Here is a 19,762-nt window from a genome sequence, read left to right as displayed (position 1 = left end):
ACTGCCATTAAGCCTATCTAACACTTCCGTGAGATCGAACCTGAGACCTCCCTATTATGAGTAGATGCACTACCAACTGGGCTACCCGTTGATGGGTGTCGTGAGGTTTTTAGTCCTCTAGTAAACCATGTGAACCTTTTTTAAATGAAAAGACAGCAAGAACAATTGCTTTGTTACCATATTCGACCTATAAAGATACAATAAGAATACACCAAATTATCCTTTCGTTTTGCCCATTCATTTTGCATCATCATGGAAGTTGACAAACAAATCCTCACATATTCCTGTTTATTTTTCACCTCCAAAATTTACATAATTTGATCAGGCATTGGAAAGTTTAGTTGTTTGAAGCAAGTGAAAGCTCCATCTACAACCAAGTTATGACCTGAAATGTACTTGGCCTCATCAGATGCTAAAAATGCAGCAGCCTTAGCTATATCTATCTCCTCACATTTTGGCCCTTTAAGCTCCCCAAGCCCATTAATCATGTTCTTGATCCATTCCCTATCGGCTCCAGGATAAAACATTACCATCTGATCAACGACGAGTGGTGTAGGAATGGCAAATGGAGAAATACAGTTTATTCTGATCCCATGTTGGCACATCTCACTAGCAATAGATTTAACAATTCCGGGTACAGCGAACTTTGACACTGTATAAGAATGAGACCCAAGCCCACCCAAAAGCCCACTAATGCTGGCAGTGCACAGGATGGATCCTGATTTTTTGGGTATCATAACACGGGCCGCGTGTTTAATTCCTGCCATTGTACCACGGATGTTAACACTCATAACCCGATCAAAATTATCAAGATCGAGATCAGCAACGCTTGGTGGGTATGCAGGACCAGTAATTCCAACATTGTTATACATGATGTCAAGCTTGCCGTGCTGGGCTACAGCGAAGTCCACAGCTTCTGCAACTTGGGTTTCACTGACTACATCGCACTGGACATAATGGGCTCGCGGGCCTAATTCCTCTGCAACTTTTGGGCCTAATTCTGTGTTTGTGTCTGCGATAATAACTCGGGCTCCTTGTTGGATGAACTCATGGACTGTTGCCTTACCAATCCCACTTGCTCCTCCAGTTATTAGTGCCACCTTGCCATCTAGCCTGCTTCCCATATGGAAATTAATGAGGCAAAGAAAAAAAAACTCAATCGTTGTAAAGAATCTCATAGCGGTGGTGACATGAAGTGTGGTGCTTCTCTTAAGAGATTAAACACTCTTAACTAGTAAGGCCTTTTAAAACCGTAAAGTCCAGAACTGCAAATGGGAGAGTATCACTAGCAGCCCAAAAGGCTGACCCGCTTCATCCTATAACATTAATGAGCGAATGGAGGAATTGATTTTCTTTTAGGGAAATTTAAAGTCATCATACCTAAATAAAAATGGTAACAAGGTAGCTAATGTTTTAGCCAGGAAACACACATATTGTGATGTGGACCAGAATCCCTTTGGCAGGAGCATGTTCCTAATGTCCTGAGGCAAACTATTGTAATCGATTATATGGCAATAGATGTCATGTTCCGGAAGAAAAAAAATAGGCCACCACATGTTATCATTAAAATTAAGATGAAAGGAAGGTATGGAAATTTTGAACAACAGACATTTTGTGTGTGTGGATTGAGTTTCCGATCTAAAATGTGTCAAAAGGATATTTTGTGAAACCGAAAGTGATAAAAATGTTAAGGAATATTATGCTTTCCTTATGCTAATCATTTGATTTCTAGGCAGATCCATCAAATTTCTAAAGCAAAGAGCCCTAGCTAGCTAAAAAGTAATGCAAAAGAAAGAGTATCAAATTCGCACACTTTTCATAAAAAGAAGCTACTCTTTTGGTGAAGTTGGTAAGAATATATAGTTCCAATTTGACATGGACCATGGAAGGCTTGTGAAGTTTGTGGTCATCGCATTCAAAATCAATCGGCAATGAGTGAAGAGGACCTAGACAATATATTTTTGGTTCTAGATCACCTTTTTCCAATGTGGGACTATTCTCAAGCACCCTCTACGTGTGGCATTGACGTGCTGTTTGAGCCTAACAAGTGTCTTTTTTTTTCGGGTTACGTGGTGTACGCGTGGTATTTAAACCTATCAATGTAGGCGTAACTTAATACCATGTGAAGTTTGTGGTCATCCAACTCAAAACGAAATGGCAATGAGTGGAGAAGACCTTGGTTGTTATGTGTGAGACTATTCTCAAAAGTCTAGTGTCCTTTTTCAAGAAGAATCTGACTTGATATTTATTTTTGTCAGACTCATTTAAAAATAGATTTGGTTTGATTCCATTTTATTCCGAGATTTAGAGAACAAAAAAAAACGAAAAACAATACCTAAGATAGTGTTAGTTTTCTCTCTTAGTCAAATTTTATGAGGTCTAAGTCGACTGAAGGCTACGTTATATTTTATTGAATGAATCGCGCATGGTGTGGATGATTGATTTGAATTGATTTCAAATTCGTTTGGTTAACCCTTACAAAAAACTACCTAAATAAATAATATTTAAATGTTTTTTATTTTTTGTTTTGTGTGGTTGGCGTGCCTCGAACCCATGTTAGAAGGTGAACACCAAACCTTCTGCTCCTACCACTCCAACATAGGGTTGTTTGCATATTTTCTTTGTTCATTTTTGTATATGAATAAGAACCTTATCAAGCCTTATGGCTAAGCATTTCAACAAACAAAAAAAAGACTTATGGCTAAGCAAATAGTACTAATATTTCTCATATTTTTTTTTTGTTGGTGAGGGTCAATTGATTCGTGAAGGTCAATTGATTTTGAGTTGAAAACAATGCCAGAGAGATCATAGAATATTACAAAAACTAAATGAAACCCTTGTTTATATTTGAAGAAGAAGAAAAGAAAAAACAAAACGGACCTTCCACCATTAACAGAGGTTGAAGAAGAATAAGAGAAGCATGCAGATCTCTCCAAGAAACCTCCTGTGATTCCCTTGAAGATATGCCTCCTCCTGTTCCATCATATATCCATCATTATCTTCCATGAAACTAGAGAGATTTAGGGATCCAGAGAGAGAGAGAGAGAGAGAGAGAGAGAGAGAGAGAGAGAGTCTAACCTGGTCATCAGTAAACTCAACATGGTTGTTGTGGGTGAATAAGGTGGCAGCCAAATCCTCGCGAGACTTCAGAAGAATAGATCAACCGAGAGGTAGAAATTAGTAACAGAAACAAGTGTATAGAGAGCAAGAGAGAGAGAGAGAGAGAAACTGAGATAATCAAAGTTTGAGAAGAGGTGTAGAGAGTGAGACTATTTATTAGGAAGAAAGATGGATTCATTAGAATTGGAAAGATACTCGATTCCTTAAGTTTGTGATCATCCAACTCAAAATTAATTGACAATAAGTGGAAATGATCACTACATTATATTCTTTATTTTATTCTTGATTGCTAGTTACCATGCCTCTTCAGGTGTGACATGGTTACCGTAACACGTGTTTTTTGTTGTTTCGGGTGACGTGTAGCACTTGTGGTTTTTAAGCTTATCCCGCCCTGTTTGAATAGGCTCATATACGGAACGTCTCGAAATAATACCTGGAGCGGGAGATTCAATTAACCGAGATTCAGAAGCTGAAATTTCACCCCTACCATGCCTAGCTCTGATACCATGTTAAGTTGTAGAACTGAAAATCAATTGACAATGAGTTGAGATAACTAACCTATACATTACATTCTTAGCAGGGACGGATCTACATGCAGGCCAAAGGGGGCCATGGCCCCCCTTGACTTGCCGTAAATTGTTTTAGAAATGCTTATTGCTCTCTAGTTTATCGTATAAATAAAGTTCAAGTCATACTCATAACATATATGTAGCGTGGGTGAGATGGTAGATGTTTGAGTTTCGGATGTGGGAGACCTGGGTTCGAGCACTGGTAGACTTAGGTTTTTCACTTTTTTTTTTGTTCGCCCCCCCTTAACTACTACTCCTAGTTCCGTCCCTGATTCTTAGTTGTATTCTTGATTGCTAGTTACCTCTTCTCTCGTGTAAAAACTATTGTCCGACATTCTAATGACCTGAACTCTGTAGTTAAGTTTCTTTTTTGTTTGTACACACTTATGTAGGAAATTATAGTCTATACCAATGTAGAGGGGTTAATGAAGAGGGAATATGTCTGTCAAAACCTATTACTACTACTAGTAGATAGGTAGGAGCACTTTAGATGGAGTTGACTCTGTTTGACGCGGGTATCCATGCAACTGCTGTAAAGGGGTAAAAGACTGATTCCCACCACAGCAGTAAGTAATACCAACATAAGATCCATTTCCCATGGAAGACTTCTGAAAATGTCCTTAATTAAATGACATATTCTGAAAATCCCAAGTGATATTTGTTTCATCTAATGGTCTAATCATGTGGAAATAAAAACTTGATTACTCATATAATATGGCATGTGAAATTGCTAAAATATAGTATTATTTTTTACCCAGTCTGACCCATCGACTTTTCTTTGTTTAGTTTTTTTTTTTTTGAGAATTTTTCTTTGTTTAGTTAGCATACTACTATAGTTGTAGTAGTAGTATAGTATTAGCAAACAGAAGGTGGTTCATTGTCGGGCTTTAGTGGTACCATACCCACCTAATTACCTTAATTATTATATAAAAACACATAAAGACATACTAGTACACTATACCTCTACTATATAAAAGTTGTCATTATCTTCTTGGTTTGGAGACAAGCTTGAGACACAAATTGATGGATAACAAGCTGGACCAATTATACTATTTAATAGTAATCTCTAATTAGTTATCACTAGTATATATATAGCCTTGTATTACTACTTTTCTTGATCAATTAGTATGGCAAGTCTTCATCAAAAAAAAAAATTAGTATGGCAAGTTGTCCTATATACCTAAAGGGCCGCTTCTATAGGCACTAGGTCAAACGATTGTAAGCGGGTGACCATCAATGGTCTCATTGACTCGGAGGGTTTACCCGAGATTTCTATAAATACTCAATCAACTAATCAGGGTGAAGTTTACTTCCATTTTCTTCTATCCTTCTTTCAAAACAGAAATAGAAATAAAGAAGACGACTGATTCATCTCGACAACTTCTATTCTATCTTCTTCTGTCCGATAAGACTTTTCTCGTTATCAGTATCCATCAGAGTTTCCAACGACCATCCTCTCATGACGATTTATTGATTGAGGATTCTATTGATTGGATTGTGCTGTTTTATTTCTAGGGTTAAGAAACTATTTGGGTAGTTCATCATTTTAGATTTTGATTCTAACCCATTATTAAAAAAAAAGGATCGAAGGAAGAGAATAAAGTAGAATTATTACAAAGTAGAAGAGTGGTCATCGACGCCGTCGTTCATGTCGTTCCCACCATTACGGTGGTCTTTCTAGACCTCAACCACCACCACAACAACAAAGTTACCCGTTAGAGAGGAATTGAGAGGGAATATGAGTTAGAGAGAAAGAAATGCCATGAACTTTTCGACTACAACTAGAGAAAAATAGTTTGGGAGGGAACTCTGGTCCGTTAGAGTGGTAGTCTTTAAGTGGATGTGAAGTCAGGTGCTTACAGATTGGCTGGTGCCAATAGAGAAAATAGAGTCGTCTGCTTACAACTGTTTGACGCATAACTAAATAGGCTCTAGTTTTGCTTAAAGTAAGATACAAGGAAACTACTTAGGTGGGAGAGATTTGACAGCTGTGATTTATAATAGTCAATGATTATCGCTTACAAGCCTTTCAAAGGTGTAACAATAAATTTTAAGTAGCCCGTACAAGTTATGCACGTGACAAATCACAATTTTTTTTGTCGCAATACAAATGACAATAGTTAAATGGGAAGCGTTATAGGCACATAGGGTTTGGATAAAGCTCACACACAAATAAACAGATATAATCCAAACTATATCTTTTCCAAAGCAACATACATTATTAACACAGAGGGCATTCTAAAAGAACAAGAAAATGATGAAGTGACAACCATGAGCCATCAGACTCCCTTTCTCTATCTCTCATCTTGACCACCTCCATTTCAACCGTCACCATCAATACCAACCACCATTCACTGTTTTCACCAGTAGGTTACCCCGCCATTGCCACCGCCTCATCTCCCTCGTCTGAGTGTTTTAGGCCAAAAACACTTGACCAGAGAGACGGAAAAGTGATCAGGAAAGAGGAGATAGAACAAGGGGTGGGATAAGAGAAATGATGTTGGTGGCGGTGGTGAAGAAAATTAAGTTCTTGAGGGACTTGTAGATCAATTTATGTGTTAAATTTTTATAGGCAATATCGTTTACTTTAAGAATTGGCTGGGTAATAATCACACATGGAGTCGATAGTCTGGACTTTGTGTGGGTGGCGTACAAGGGGCGATTTGATAAGTTTCCTTTTAGAAAGGAAGGTGTTAGGGCATTAGGGGAAAGATAAGTTTTACCACACACACACCATTCCTCTTCAATTTGGTCCAAAGACTTCGCTCAAGTCTTTGTTAGGGCAAACCTAGTGTTGGGTGGGGCTGGGCTCCCTATTCAAATTTGGGAGCCCGGGATGGGGGGCTCCCAACCCCAATTCTATCAGTTGGGAGTTCACCCGTCCGCCCAAACTTATTTTATTTTTTTAAATTGTTTTTTAATTTTCTTTATTTGTTTTGAACTATTTTTTTTTTTGGTGGTTATCTTTTGGAAATTATCTCTCTCGAATAATACCATATTTTAAATCTGTATCTAAAATTAATAATTCATAGTCGAAAACTGAAACCAAAATTTCACACACGTACTCCGCACACATACATTGTTTTAATTTGGGAGTTCCCGTTGGGAGATCGACGTTAGAATTGAAAAAAACTCCGGTATTCTCAAAATTTCGAGACTATCAAAATTGGAAGCCCGAGCCCCACATTGATTTTGGCCTTAACCTTTGTCCTGTAAAGGAAGTTTTTCTGCAGCTTCCTCATCACAAACGGGCGTAGAAAGAAGACAATAGAGAAAGAGTCAAGACAGATATTTGAGGTAAAATGTAGTTAGATCAGGAGAGAGATGGAGACAAAGAAATGTTCAAGAGAGGTAGATCCTATTTTTTTAGGGCTAATTTTAAAAGCGCCCACGCGCGTGTTACCTACATCTATTTTATTTACACTCCCTGTGCAAAATTCATTTTGAAGGAGGCGTGAATAACATTTTTAAAGAGGATCATTAACATTATCCTTTTCTAAATTACTTAGGATCTAGGTAGAGAGAGGTGATAGGAGGACTACTGCTAGTGGCGAACCAGTTTTTTACCAGGTGAGATTTAATGAGAAATAGGGGGTTGTCAAAGTTAAAACCCTTACATTAGTATGCCAACATCAAAACTTTACTGTGTGGATAGGCAAATCAAATATTACATTGAATATTTCTAGCTGCATCAGAGGGAGTTGGGGAGACAACGATAGAAATACGACTATTGTTATGGCGAGAGAGATAGAGAGGAATTAAAGAAATAGAGTCGATCAGGTTGAGATAAAGATCATGTTTGTGTTAGAGAGAGGGGGAAGCTTCTGTTTAAGAAGGAAAAGAGAAGGGGTGGTGCTCCATAGAGAAACGGTCGCGTTCCTTGATGAGTTTTTGTTTGCACGAGTAATATGTGTCATTTTGTAAAAAAGATTGGTTTCTTTGTTGTGCTTCCACCTCTATGTGCCAATTATAAAACTATTTTGTTTCTAACACTTTTAGTTTGGGAAATAAATATAATAGAGACAAGACGATTGGGCAGTGAAGAAAATTAAGAAAGAGATCATATGGCCATTGACCCGAGATCAAATTGTTTTTCTGTTGGCTAATGAAAGATAATATAGTTTAGATCTCGAACTACACCAAATTGTTTTTCTTTCGAAACACAGAGATCAAATTGTTAACATAAACGTAATAGAGAAACTAATGAGATTTGCATACCCATGAGATTTGCATACCCATCCTTATTGTTAACATAAACGTAATAGAGAAACTAATGAGATTTGCATACCCATAAGGAAAAAAAAAGAAACGTCGGACGACATAAGAGGTTTGCAAAATTAACTTTATAGAAATAGCTAACTCTTTTTGTTATTGAAATAGTGGTTTTTTTTTGTCTATTACAGCCTAAATAGAAATAGTTTTTTTTTTGTTAAGGATCCTAAATAGAAATAGTAACTTAACAAAAAGAAAAAAAAAAAAAAAAGGAATAGTTAACTTGTACGTTTGGTATATGAGTAAACATAGAAAGTGACCACATTTTTCCATTAAAGATTGACTAGAACACTTGGACTACTTCAATCATCTAATAATGCCCAATTTGTTTTGTTTTGTTGAAACAAATAATGCCCACTTGTTTAAATTCAGCAAGCATTGAGATTATTATTTAATAAAACAAAGTTTAGAAGGAGGATAATGGATAGAAAAGCTTGGTGCTTGGTCTCATGGACAAAATACTATTATTATGATTATAATTATAATTAGTATAATAGTATAATACATTTATACTAAGGGTCTACGGAAAAAGGATGAGTTCAATCTTCTCACGAAAAAACATTTTAGTCTTTTTATTTTTGAATAAAACATTGTTGATACATAATGTGTTACGTATGACACATATAAAAAAGAAAATAGAATAAAATACTATTATGAAACAAAACAAGAATCAATAAACAGAAAAATACTATAATTTTGACATCTAGACATACTTTAACTATACTAAATGTGTTTTGTTGTAGAAATATACGTAATTTATACTAAATAACGCGTATATTGCGAAACAGATAGTAAGTTGGAAATCAATCGAAAAAATCTGAGAAAAAAGAGAATTTTGGAGATTGGTTTTCAAAAGTGGGTTTTTTCTTATACGGCTATTTCTCCATTAGCCCCCAACTTTTTGAACAGCTTCCTGCCTAGCCCCTATTTTAGCGAAACTATTCGTATGACCCCCATTTTCAGTTACCGTTATAACACCGTTATCTAGTAATCACCTTCTCTCCTCCATGTCATCATCTCTCTCTGCCACCTCACCACTTCATCGTCTTCTCCGACAAGTGTCGCTGGCCGACCAATTTTCGGGCCGACGACCTTCAAACATAATTTCTTTTTCTCTCTTCATCTCTCTCTCTAACACTCCGGCAAAGGAAGACCTTCACCGGAGGTATGGTCTGTCCATGAACAGACATGAACATACATGACTTCCGGCGAAGGTCTCCCTTCGCCGGAGTGTTAGAGAGAGAGATAGATGAAGAGAGAAAAAAATTTAATATTTTTGTTAAAGTAAGGGGATAGGTAGGAAGCTGGTCACAAAATTGGGGGCTATTTGAAAATACCCTTTATTTTTTGTTGAAAAAACAAATCATATTTCGTTTGGTTAAAAGTCTTCACCTCTGAATTTTTATTAAAATCTGAATATTTGTGTATATGTTGTAAATTTAAATAAAATACGACTAATAGAATTTTTTAAAACTCTCAAATTTATCTTCGATAGTAAAAAATTCCACCTTTCAAAGTTACCTCTAACGGTTGAGATTATAGAACTGTCTTCGTACGGTCGTCTAATAACAAACGGGGAGAGTAAACATGATATTTTTTTCATTTTTATTTAAAAAGAAATTTTATTTTATGTGCTTAGAAAATAGTGCAAAAGGACAAAAAGGCGTGAATGGATGACTCTCATCCACATTTCCTCATACTCAATTCTTTCTTACAACCCTTTTCCCTTCTATTTTCTTCTCAATCCTTCTTCTCTCTTTGCCTCTTTCATCAAGAGAAGAAGAGCAACTTCTCTCTCTCTCTCTCTCTCAAACGTGTCGGTTATTCAGGTATATTTTCCTATTCTGGCTTATCTCATCATCCTGATTCTTGATTTAGGAGATATCTAATTTCTATCTCTGAATTTTAGGGCTTACCCTTTTGTTCATTTCCATTTTTTCGTAGATTAACTATAGAAAGTTCTTAATTATTTTGGATTTAGAACTCCTGGTTAGAAAATTGATGTAAATATTGCCTTCATTTTCGAGTTTATTTTTCCGGTGATATTAGTCCCTGTAGGTATATAATTCTAGCTTAACCTAATCTTCTTTCCATCTTATATTTGTTTATCTTCAACTATGTTGAGTATCAGCTTGAATTCTGTTTCCCCCTTTTGATTATTGTTCTTAGAACCACATAGTGGTATCTCCTTTTCCTGGATTTCAAACTTGTTTAGGAGTTGATTTGTAAATGATTTTTTGATTAACTTCACCAGAGAAGATGCAAATTTGGTCTAGTTATGGATTCTTGTTTCATCTTTATTTCCTCTTATTTTCAGTGTTAAGTTGAGTTATCTTGAATGTTTAAAGTGGAAGTATCTATTTTCATTCCTAACATAACCATTTGAGCTAGTTTGAGCCTAGATCCTGGAATATAGTTCATTGTTAATCGTGTTTGTTTGCAGGTTGAATCACATAATATAGGACGTAAATAGTTAGTAAGAATCATGGCTCGGGCTCTGGTTCATTCGACAAACCTCCCCGCATCAGTCGTTGGTGAAAGTCGTGGCCAACATCGAGGATCTGGGAAGAACAGGAGAGCCGTTAAAATGTTGTGCAATGTCCAAGCATCATCCCTTAGGATACAAGGCTTCTCAGGATTGCGGGGATCCAATTCTTTGGACGCAATGGTGAAGTCTGGCTTTGATTTTCACTCCAAGGTTGCAGCTGCTATCTCTGCTCCACGTGGAAAGGGAAGTCGCTCTGTAGCTAAAGCGATGTTTGAACGTTTTACAGAGAAGGCCATTAAAGTTATTATGCTTGCTCAGGAGGAAGCAAGGCGTTTAGGTCACAACTTTGTTGGTACCGAACAAATTCTACTGGGTCTTATTGGTGAAGGAACGGGAATTGCTGCTAAAGTTCTGAAATCTATGGGCATCAACCTGAAGGATGCTCGGGTTGAGGTAGAGAAGATTATTGGGAGAGGAAGTGGATTTGTTGCTGTTGAGATACCATTTACTCCACGAGCGAAGCGTGTCTTGGAATTGTCTCTTGAGGAGGCTCGCCAACTTGGTAAGTTTTGAGTTTCCAGTTCCTTGGATGTTATACACACAAGTGTGTTTATCTACTACGTTTCATCTACTATTTGTTATGTTGTTATTTTTACCTTAAACTTTGTTATGTTTTAATTTCTTACCTTGATAACTTTCAGGCCATAACTACATTGGATCGGAACACCTTCTTCTAGGGCTACTTCGTGAGGGTGAAGGTGTAGCTGCGCGAGTCCTTGAGAACTTAGGAGCTGATCCAAGTAATATCCGTACTCAGGCAAGTTCAAAATGGTTTCTTAGTAACTTCTGGAGCTTCAAATTTAGGTGTGGCCTCTTCTGAATAAGAATGACAATAATTCATTATCATATAAAAATCCAAAATTCATATGCGACCAGGTTATTCGTATGGTTGGTGAGAGCACGGAAGCTGTTGGAGCAGGAGTTGGGGGAGGCACCAGTGGGAATAAGATGCCTACACTTGAGGAGTATGGTACAAATCTCACAAAGTTGGCAGAGGAGGTATTCATGTTTTTTTGCTTTTGCTTCTTTTATTTGATTATGCTATTGTTTGTACTATGTTTGAGCATTTTTATGGCCTTGACAGGGTAAGCTAGATCCGGTAGTGGGGAGGCAACCACAGATAGAACGTGTAACTCAAATTTTGGGTAGGCGAACAAAGAACAATCCGTGCCTCATTGGGGAACCTGGTGTTGGGAAAACTGCAATTGCAGAAGGACTTGCTCAACGAATTGCATCTGGTGATGTACCAGAAACACTTGAGGGAAAGAAGGTAATCAGATCTGTTGAGAAGTTTTTGGTTTAACTTGATTGATTTAGACATATATCACGTCATCAAACAGCAGATGTAAGTCAAAGATATGTTATTACTTATATGTAATGCTAAACTGCATCATGATATTATAGTCATTCAGCTACGTTTATAATATGACACTATGGGTCTCATTTGTAGAATTGTCCATAACATTCAGGTTATCACCCTGGATATGGGTCTTCTAGTTGCTGGTACAAAATATCGTGGAGAGTTTGAAGAGAGGTTAAAGAAGCTCATGGAAGAAATTAAACAGAGTGATGAAATAATTCTCTTCATTGATGAGGTGCATACACTAATTGGAGCTGGAGCAGCAGAGGGTGCAATTGATGCCGCAAACATCCTGAAACCAGCTCTTGCGCGAGGGGAACTGCAGGTGATGTTGCTTCAGCCTTCCTATGTGGTCTTATATTTGGGTCCGGAGTTGACATTCCTGGTTTTATCTGACTGCACCAATAGATGTTTAAGTTTTTTGAAATGATTTGCACATGGACTCATTCTCCACAACTGCGCATTTGGTTTTAGCTAAGAAACTTATGTACCCCGATAACCCAATCTCTCTCGAGCGTTTTCCACAAACAGCCATTTTGTGATTTGTTGGGTTTTATTAACATGGAGCAAGGAGTTAAAGTATCAAACAACTGAAGCTAGTAGTTGGTTTTTATAACATTGTCTAAAATCGTTCTCCCCTTAGATGTTAGAATCCTTTTTGTATTTCTTGCTTATAGGTATTTCTTGTGAAGTTTTAGATTTCTTCTTATTTCTTTTTCATTTGGTTTCAGAGTTAATTATCATTTGTTCTGAGTCTCAGCTTTCTTACTCTATGCTCCCCTATAATAAGTCTTTATTGTTTGAATTTGTTCTGTGCAGTGTATTGGTGCCACAACTCTAGATGAGTACAGGAAGCATATTGAAAAAGACCCAGCCCTTGAAAGACGATTCCAGCCAGTAAAAGTGCCTGAGCCAACTGTTGATGAGACCATCCAGATCCTGAAAGGTCTCCGCGAGAGATATGAAATTCACCACAAACTCCGTTACACAGATGAAGCTCTAGTTGCTGCAGCACAGTTATCGTACCAGTACATCAGGTTTGTGATCTTTTTTCTGCTCTCACTCAAGTTCTTCACTGCTTAAGACATATAATTGTTCAACATGGCCTTTGTTCAACACTCTACCTATGATTATAGTGGAAATTGTGCCTTCAACCCCACTACCATGATTATCGAGTCCGAAGACTCTGAACACCGATTGTTTCACTTAATTTCCCGATTCACTGATTGTTTCTATACCTTCCTGTGTATAGTGTCATTACATTTTAATTCTTAATGCAATATTTGCTGAACCTCCCAATGTTAGGGTGAGATAGCTTGGTCTCTGAATCATTTTCTTGTTTGGGTTCCCATATCTATTTTCCTCATGTTATTTCTGTACACCAGCGACCGATTCCTCCCAGACAAAGCGATTGACTTGGTTGACGAGGCTGGTTCTCGGGTTCGGCTCCGTAATGCACAGGTATATATTTCTGTCTGAAAACAAATTCTATCTCTCTTTTCCGCTATTTCAGTTAAAAAGGTACATAATTATGTCGTATGAAGCTCCCAGAGGAAGCCAGAGAACTGGAGAAAGAGCTCAGGCAAATAACGAAGGAAAAAAATGAAGCTGTTCGCGGCCAGGACTTTGAAAAGGTATATCAAGCTTTAAGCTATTTCTACCAGTGTTGAAGAGTCTGTTCATAAACCAGCTTAACTCAACCATCTCAATAAGAAAATTTTACATTATGAAATTTTTGCAGGCTGGGGAGTTGAGAGATAGAGAAATGGATCTCAAGGCCCAGATAACAAATCTTGTTGACAAGGGCAAAGAAATGAGCAAGGCAGAGAGTGAAGCGGGTGAAACAGGTCCAGTTGTAACAGAAGTAGATATACAGCACATTGTCTCTTCATGGACTGGTATTCCTGTTGAAAAAGTCTCGAGTGATGAATCTGACCGTCTCCTCAAAATGGAAGAAACACTACACACAAGGATCATTGGGCAGGACGAAGCTGTCAAGGCAATTAGTCGAGCCATCCGCCGTGCTCGAGTTGGCCTTAAAAACCCTAATAGGCCAATCGCCAGCTTCATATTCTCTGGTCCAACTGGTGTTGGAAAGTCAGAATTGGCAAAGGCACTGGCAGCCTACTACTTTGGGTCTGAGGAAGCCATGATTCGACTAGACATGAGTGAGTTCATGGAAAGGCACACCGTCTCCAAGCTCATAGGTTCACCACCTGGTTATGTCGGCTACACAGAAGGTGGTCAACTGACTGAAGCTGTTCGACGCAGACCTTACACAGTTGTCCTATTTGACGAGATTGAGAAAGCTCACCCTGATGTATTCAACATGATGCTTCAGATTCTCGAAGACGGAAGACTAACAGACAGCAAAGGCCGAACCGTGGACTTCAAAAACACACTTTTGATTATGACATCAAACGTCGGAAGTAGTGTGATAGAGAAGGGAGGTCGCCGAATTGGATTTGATCTGGACTATGATGAAAAGGACAGTAGCTACACCAGGATAAAGAGTCTAGTAACAGAAGAGCTGAAACAGTATTTCAGGCCAGAGTTCTTAAACAGGTTAGACGAGATGATCGTCTTCCGACAACTCACCAAGTTGGAAGTTAAGGAGATTGCAGACATTATGTTGAAGGAGGTCTTCCAAAGACTAAAAGCCAAGGAGATAGAGCTTCAAGTGACAGAGAGATTCAGAGACAGAGTGGTTGATGAGGGTTACAGTCCAAGCTATGGAGCAAGACCATTGAGGAGGGCAATTATGAGGCTTTTGGAAGACAGCATGGCGGAGAAGATGCTCGGAGGAGAGATAAAGGAAGGGGATTCAGTCATAGTAGACGTAGATGGCGATGGAAACGTGACTGTGCTCAATGGTAGCAGTGGAGTTCCAGACTCATTGCCTCCAGCAGTACCTGTGTAATTTAGTCGTTTATCATCCCAACTCTTAAAAAATGTTGCCTGTACTTAAAACTATATTCTAGTGGGGAACTTCGATGATGTATTTGCCTTCACTGCAGTAGATGCATTGCTTAGGTATGTTAACAGGGGGTGTCATGAACCAAACTAGTGAACTTTTTATCGGTTGATTATAATGAAGTAGAAAATTACAAGAATACTGAAAGCATCAAATTCTCTCTCTCTAAGTGGTTACTGTATTACTAATGTTTTCAGATCTAAACCCACTTTTGGCTTTCAAAAATGGATAGTTCAATAGATGAAAACTTAGTCCAGGTTATGACTTGTAAGCTTCTTAGAGCACAATCAAGAGGAATGAAGTCCTTGCAGATTAGGTAATGAATCTAGCCTTAGGGCTCACTTCTTTCTTGAATATTTTTACAAATGAAAGAACACAATCAACCAACACGAATAAATGAAGAAATTTTCTTAATTCCTTCAATGATTAAACACCATTCCAAGCTTTAATTACATTTTGATCTAAAGATGATAAATTAAGACCGATCTGTAAAAATCAGAAAATTTCAGGTAAAGGTCTGCGTTCCAAAAATGCCTTGAACAGGACGAGCGATCTCTCTGGCTGAGAGTATGGAGCTTCGTGGGAAGCTCCTCTTATCGTTGCAAACGAAAGAATATTACCATAAACTTGAGTCCATCCGCCAACCTGAAATCAAAAACAAGCACCAAAAGAGAAAAAAACCAAATTAACACGATGAACTCCGAGTACGTAAAGAATTGAATCAACTCAAGAAATAGTAGATTTAAGATTTATCTAGTTTCATTCAAGTTACTTGCCTGTTTTCCTTGAAACCAAACTCTGTAAGGTACTGTTGTCTCTAATCTTAACTTTTTGGCGAGAGTGTTAACTAGCTTTCGGCTTCCAGTTAACGGGATAACAGAATCTTGATCTCCACTGTTTTCATTTCACAAGTTTCTTAAAAGTTAACTTTTGAAGAAAAGTTTGAATCTATCTAGTGATCAAGCGTGGGTAGGAGTTTACCTGTATACTAATACAGGGATTCCAGCTTCGACGAGTGATCCGACTACTGATATCGTTGGTATCTCCACATTAAGCAACTCATAGTCCAGGATACTGTGAAAAAGAAAACTTAGCAAGAAGGATTTGAAATCTGAATAAGCTATCATAGTCCACCTAGTTCATCAATTGGAATGAAGAATTTTTACTTGCTACAGACTGTCCATTGTTTCACTCCTACAAGGCGCGCGTGAAGAGCTTTTCGAACATCTCGGCGATTCAAATAATTCACTGTTTCATCTTCTACACAGACATCTATACTCTCCGGAACTTGCTGAGGGATCAAAAGAGATACACATTTAATAAAACTAAACTAGACCAAAAATAGGAGAGAAGAACGAAAGAGAAGCATGGGTTGAACTTACTTGGGGACTAATGATTTTGGATTGAGACAGGACCGACGATATACAAACGTCAAGAGTAACGTCGTATTTATCTACAAATCTACTTGTCTCTCTGCTAACTTGGTTCATAACTTTTGAACAAATAGGTGAAACAGAGCCTCTATAATACTCGCTCACATAACGCGAATAATTGCAAGCTGAGGTGAAGATTGTGAATGTTGAATCTGATATTAAACCATGAGACCAGAAATATTCTGCTCTTGAATTGAAATCAGTTGCAAAATCTAGAACTGGGTTACCAAGCTGCAATATAAATAGAAGAAGATAACTTAATTCAAGTAACAAAAAGAACTCGAAAACACGACATTTTTGCTTATATTTGGTCTAAGTTAAAAATGGGTTTGGTACTGGATTCATCATGTTCATGATAACCCATTTTAGAACATCAATTACTTACAGCAATTCCTTTCAGATTAAAGACTTTCTCCTTCTTGTTGAATTGAATCATCAAGTTTGCAAGTTGAGGAATGTAATGACCTAATGAGAATAACAAGAACAAGAAAAGTTCCCAATTAGCCTAGCTCTTTCTTGGATTTGTGTTTATTAGTATAGAACAAAAATGAGAAGAGTAACAAATTACCAGCATAGCTTTCTCCTGTAATAAACAAATCCCTTTGTTTATAATGTGGGAATTTGACAAACCATCTTCTTAAGAACACCAGATTGTCCCTGGCTTAAGAAAATTAAAACCCAAAAATTGTTTCAGAACTCAAAAGCTAATTGATCTGTTTTGAAACTCATATTTTCTTTAATTCAAGATTATTATTATCACCATTGATGGAATTAAGACTTGCCTGTTATCTTATCATCAGCAGAAACATACTCATTGGTATCATTCAAGTAAGAAAATCCAACCCCAACTGGTGTCTCCAGATACAACATATTTGCTTCTGTAAATCAATAAAACCATCCCCAAGATGATTACTTTCTTTTCTACCCATTTATGCATTTAATCCAATGGAGTAGAGAGAGAAAGAGAGGGGGGGATTTACCAGTGTTCCAGCTAAATTTGTTCTTGATCAAGACCTTACCACTTGGTCTAAAAGGTCCATTTTCAGAAAATGCACCAACACCCAATGAAGAACAACCAGGACCTAATAAACCAAAGAAAATTGAACACCTTTCAAACTTCAAAATCAAAGAAATGAAAACTAAAAAAGAGAAAAGAAAGTAATGAGAGAATATGGGTAGACCTCCATTTAACCAAAGAACAAGAGGCTTTGAAATTGGATCAATTTCAGCTTCAACAAAGTAGTAAAAGAGAGCCCTTTGTTTCTTGTCATCCACAGTCACATAACCTGAGAATTGCTGAAAGCTCACTTGAGGTTGCCCTGGTAATTTAGTGATTTTATCAGCTAGAAATGGAGAGGACTCTACTACCATGTTCAAGCATTGATGAAGCAGCAATGCTACTACTATAATATCTATAGTTCTCCATGATAGAGAATGCATTATCTCGCAAGAAGAAGACACTGTTAGAGACTAGAAAGAGAGAGAGAGAGAGAGAGAGAGAGAGAGAGAGAGTGCTCAGTGATGTTGGTATCTAGTCTTGTTCAATAGGGGGAAGGGATCATTGATAAATAGGCCTGATTCACATTGGAACTTTGGTTTTTGCTTTTTCAGATGGGTATTAAATGACCTTTTTCCTTTTCTTATTTTTTTTTTGGTTAAAAGGGTTGAAGACATTTTGGTAGATAGGATTATAGAATCTAACAAGAGAAGGGAAGATAGTCAATTTGATCAATTACCCATGGCTCCTCTTCACCCTTCTAGCTGGCTAAGGAGGTCACGAAGTTAGAAATGTCTATGGAGCTTGAGTTCATTCGAAAAGTATATCTAGCTCGACACAAGCTTGACATCACAATTGTTAATCCAGACTGGACTCAGATTAATATGACATTCTAAATCATTGTTATCTTGTATATCTTGTAAGGATTTTCATTGATTTCTTGTTACGTAATCTTTAGAGATCATTTTTTATTCATAAATTTTACAATTACCAAGATCCAGATATGTAAAATCCAAAACCTTCAAATATATCTTGCACCTGCACACTAGACATTTGCTTAGATTTTGTAACCTCCATAAATGACCTTGATGATCAATATATGGAGTAATTAAGAAGAGAAAAGAGCTCACTGTAATCAAAGTTATTGGTAAAGGGATAACCACCCAAACTAATCATTCTTATTTCTCTTTTTAAAAAGGGAATTTTGTGGGGTTAGGTTGTTAATGTATTTTTATTTAACCTTTTCTTTTTTCCCTTTTAACAAAGAAATCCATCAATGTAGTTTGTCCCAGTTATCTTTCTTTTAGTAGTTTTCTCTCCTACACGACAAAATATTGGTTTTTTTCTTTTTGTTGAAAAGACAAAATATTGGTTGGATTTCAGTGATGGTGTTTTTGGGTAGCCATTACTCAAGGTCCAGCTACCCAGCTGTTTCAATTTTACCATTTCTTCCATAAGGGACGTTTTAAATTGTTCAACAAAAAAAAAAGGACGTTTTAGAATCAGTGATTTAAAATCTGTGATTATCAGTGACATTCAATTACGAATATTTTAAAGTTTGTGATTATCAGTGATATTCACTCACGGACATTTCAAAGTTCGATATAAGCGGCGTTCGTAAAATCAAAGACTTTGACAGAATTGAACTTTCATTAACATTTTTGTGGATTCTAGTGTAAAAATAGAATCAAACTTGTCAACCAAAAAAACGAGAGACTTTCTTTGACATTTTGGTGGCTTCTGTTTTAATTTATAATTAATAACAATATAAAAATAATTAGTATTATTATTATCACTTAAAATGACATATTTTTACTGAGTTTCCAAACTCTATTTCACTTTAAATTTTGGGCCAGCGTTTTAGGAAAAGCAAAATAGTTTCCGGAGTATGAAGACCTGGTAAAAAATTGGTCAATTTTGTTTGACAATTTTATTTTGTAAGTTGTTAGAGGGAAATAAAAATAAAAAACCCTCCACCCCACCTCACTCTCTCTCCACCTCACCTCTCTCTCTCTCCACCTCACCTCTCTCTCTCCACCTCATCTTCTCTCTCCCACCACTCTCTCTCTTCTCCGACCAAGTCGCCGGTCGGAAAACTTTCCGGGTGGCGACCATGAAAAAAAATATTTCACTCTCTCTCTCTCTAGAAACTCCGACGAAAGGGTTTCCCTTCGTCGGAGTTCCGGTCTCTGGCCTGTTCTTCAACACACCGGAACTCCGGCGAAGGGAAACCCCTTCGCCGGAGTTTCTAAAGAGAGAGTGAATTTTTTTCTTTTATGGTCACCGCCCGGAAAATTTCAGGCCGGCGACCTGGTCGAAGAAGAGAGAGAGGTGAGGTGGAGGATTTTTTATTTTTATTTTGAAACATATTCCCCATAAAATATGTTTCCATTTTCAAAATTTTGCATATTCCCTTTAAAATTTCACACCCCGGAAACTATTTAGCTTTCCCTAGAGAGCTGACCAAATTTTAATATCCATTATTCTTA

The 19,762-nt window shown here is 37.3% G+C and overlaps 3 protein-coding genes across 6 annotated transcripts; 1 reads left to right on the top strand and 2 right to left on the bottom strand.

Moving 5' to 3' along the window:
* Positions 1–209: 209 nt before the first annotated feature.
* Positions 210–3,265, bottom strand: LOC147532748 (secoisolariciresinol dehydrogenase-like). Its single transcript, XM_086648117.1, has 3 exons — positions 3,079–3,265; positions 2,881–2,973; positions 210–1,113 (listed from the first exon to the last, which is right to left on the bottom strand). The coding sequence occupies exons 1-3, from the start codon at positions 3,099–3,101 to the stop codon at positions 309–311; spliced, it is 921 nt and encodes a 306-aa protein (XP_086504243.1). The 5' UTR covers positions 3,102–3,265; the 3' UTR covers positions 210–308.
* Positions 3,266–9,722: 6,457 nt separating this feature from the next.
* CLPC1 (CLPC homolog 1) lies at positions 9,723–14,982 on the top strand. Of its 3 annotated transcripts, none has more exons than XM_086646682.1 (10): positions 9,723–9,790; positions 10,405–11,011; positions 11,151–11,266; positions 11,386–11,508; positions 11,594–11,779; positions 11,979–12,194; positions 12,689–12,906; positions 13,255–13,330; positions 13,414–13,503; positions 13,611–14,982. In XM_086646682.1, the coding sequence occupies exons 2-10, from the start codon at positions 10,447–10,449 to the stop codon at positions 14,787–14,789; spliced, it is 2,769 nt and encodes a 922-aa protein (XP_086502808.1). In that variant the 5' UTR covers positions 9,723–9,790; positions 10,405–10,446; the 3' UTR covers positions 14,790–14,982. The 3 variants fall into 3 exon arrangements, with proteins under 3 accessions (XP_086502808.1, XP_086502809.1, XP_086502810.1); XM_086646683.1 differs by having other exon boundaries at positions 9,723–10,019; XM_086646684.1 differs by having other exon boundaries at positions 9,723–10,142; positions 10,291–11,011.
* Positions 14,983–15,155: 173 nt separating this feature from the next.
* LOC147532746 (serine carboxypeptidase-like 45) lies at positions 15,156–18,183 on the bottom strand. 2 transcript variants are annotated; one of them, XM_086646685.1, is made up of 10 exons: positions 17,458–18,183; positions 17,257–17,358; positions 17,059–17,154; positions 16,845–16,937; positions 16,662–16,741; positions 16,226–16,507; positions 16,010–16,134; positions 15,825–15,917; positions 15,620–15,737; positions 15,156–15,488 (listed from the first exon to the last, which is right to left on the bottom strand). In XM_086646685.1, exons 1-10 carry the CDS (start codon positions 17,714–17,716, stop codon positions 15,339–15,341), a joined length of 1,398 nt encoding a protein of 465 aa, XP_086502811.1. In that variant the 5' UTR covers positions 17,717–18,183; the 3' UTR covers positions 15,156–15,338. The 2 variants fall into 2 exon arrangements, with proteins under 2 accessions (XP_086502811.1, XP_086502812.1); XM_086646686.1 differs by having other exon boundaries at positions 15,238–15,488; positions 16,845–16,933; positions 17,055–17,154; positions 17,458–17,852.
* Positions 18,184–19,762: the final 1,579 nt, after the last annotated feature.

The sequence above is a fragment of the Eschscholzia californica genome, unplaced genomic scaffold, assembly GCF_041429995.1.
Source record: "Eschscholzia californica isolate CP2 unplaced genomic scaffold, dmEscCali1.0.p SCAF_6, whole genome shotgun sequence".
In the NCBI taxonomy this organism is placed as follows: domain Eukaryota; kingdom Viridiplantae; phylum Streptophyta; class Magnoliopsida; order Ranunculales; family Papaveraceae; genus Eschscholzia; species Eschscholzia californica.
The sequence above is the reverse complement of the archived record's forward strand: the minus strand, read 5'-3'. Positions and strand labels throughout refer to the sequence as shown.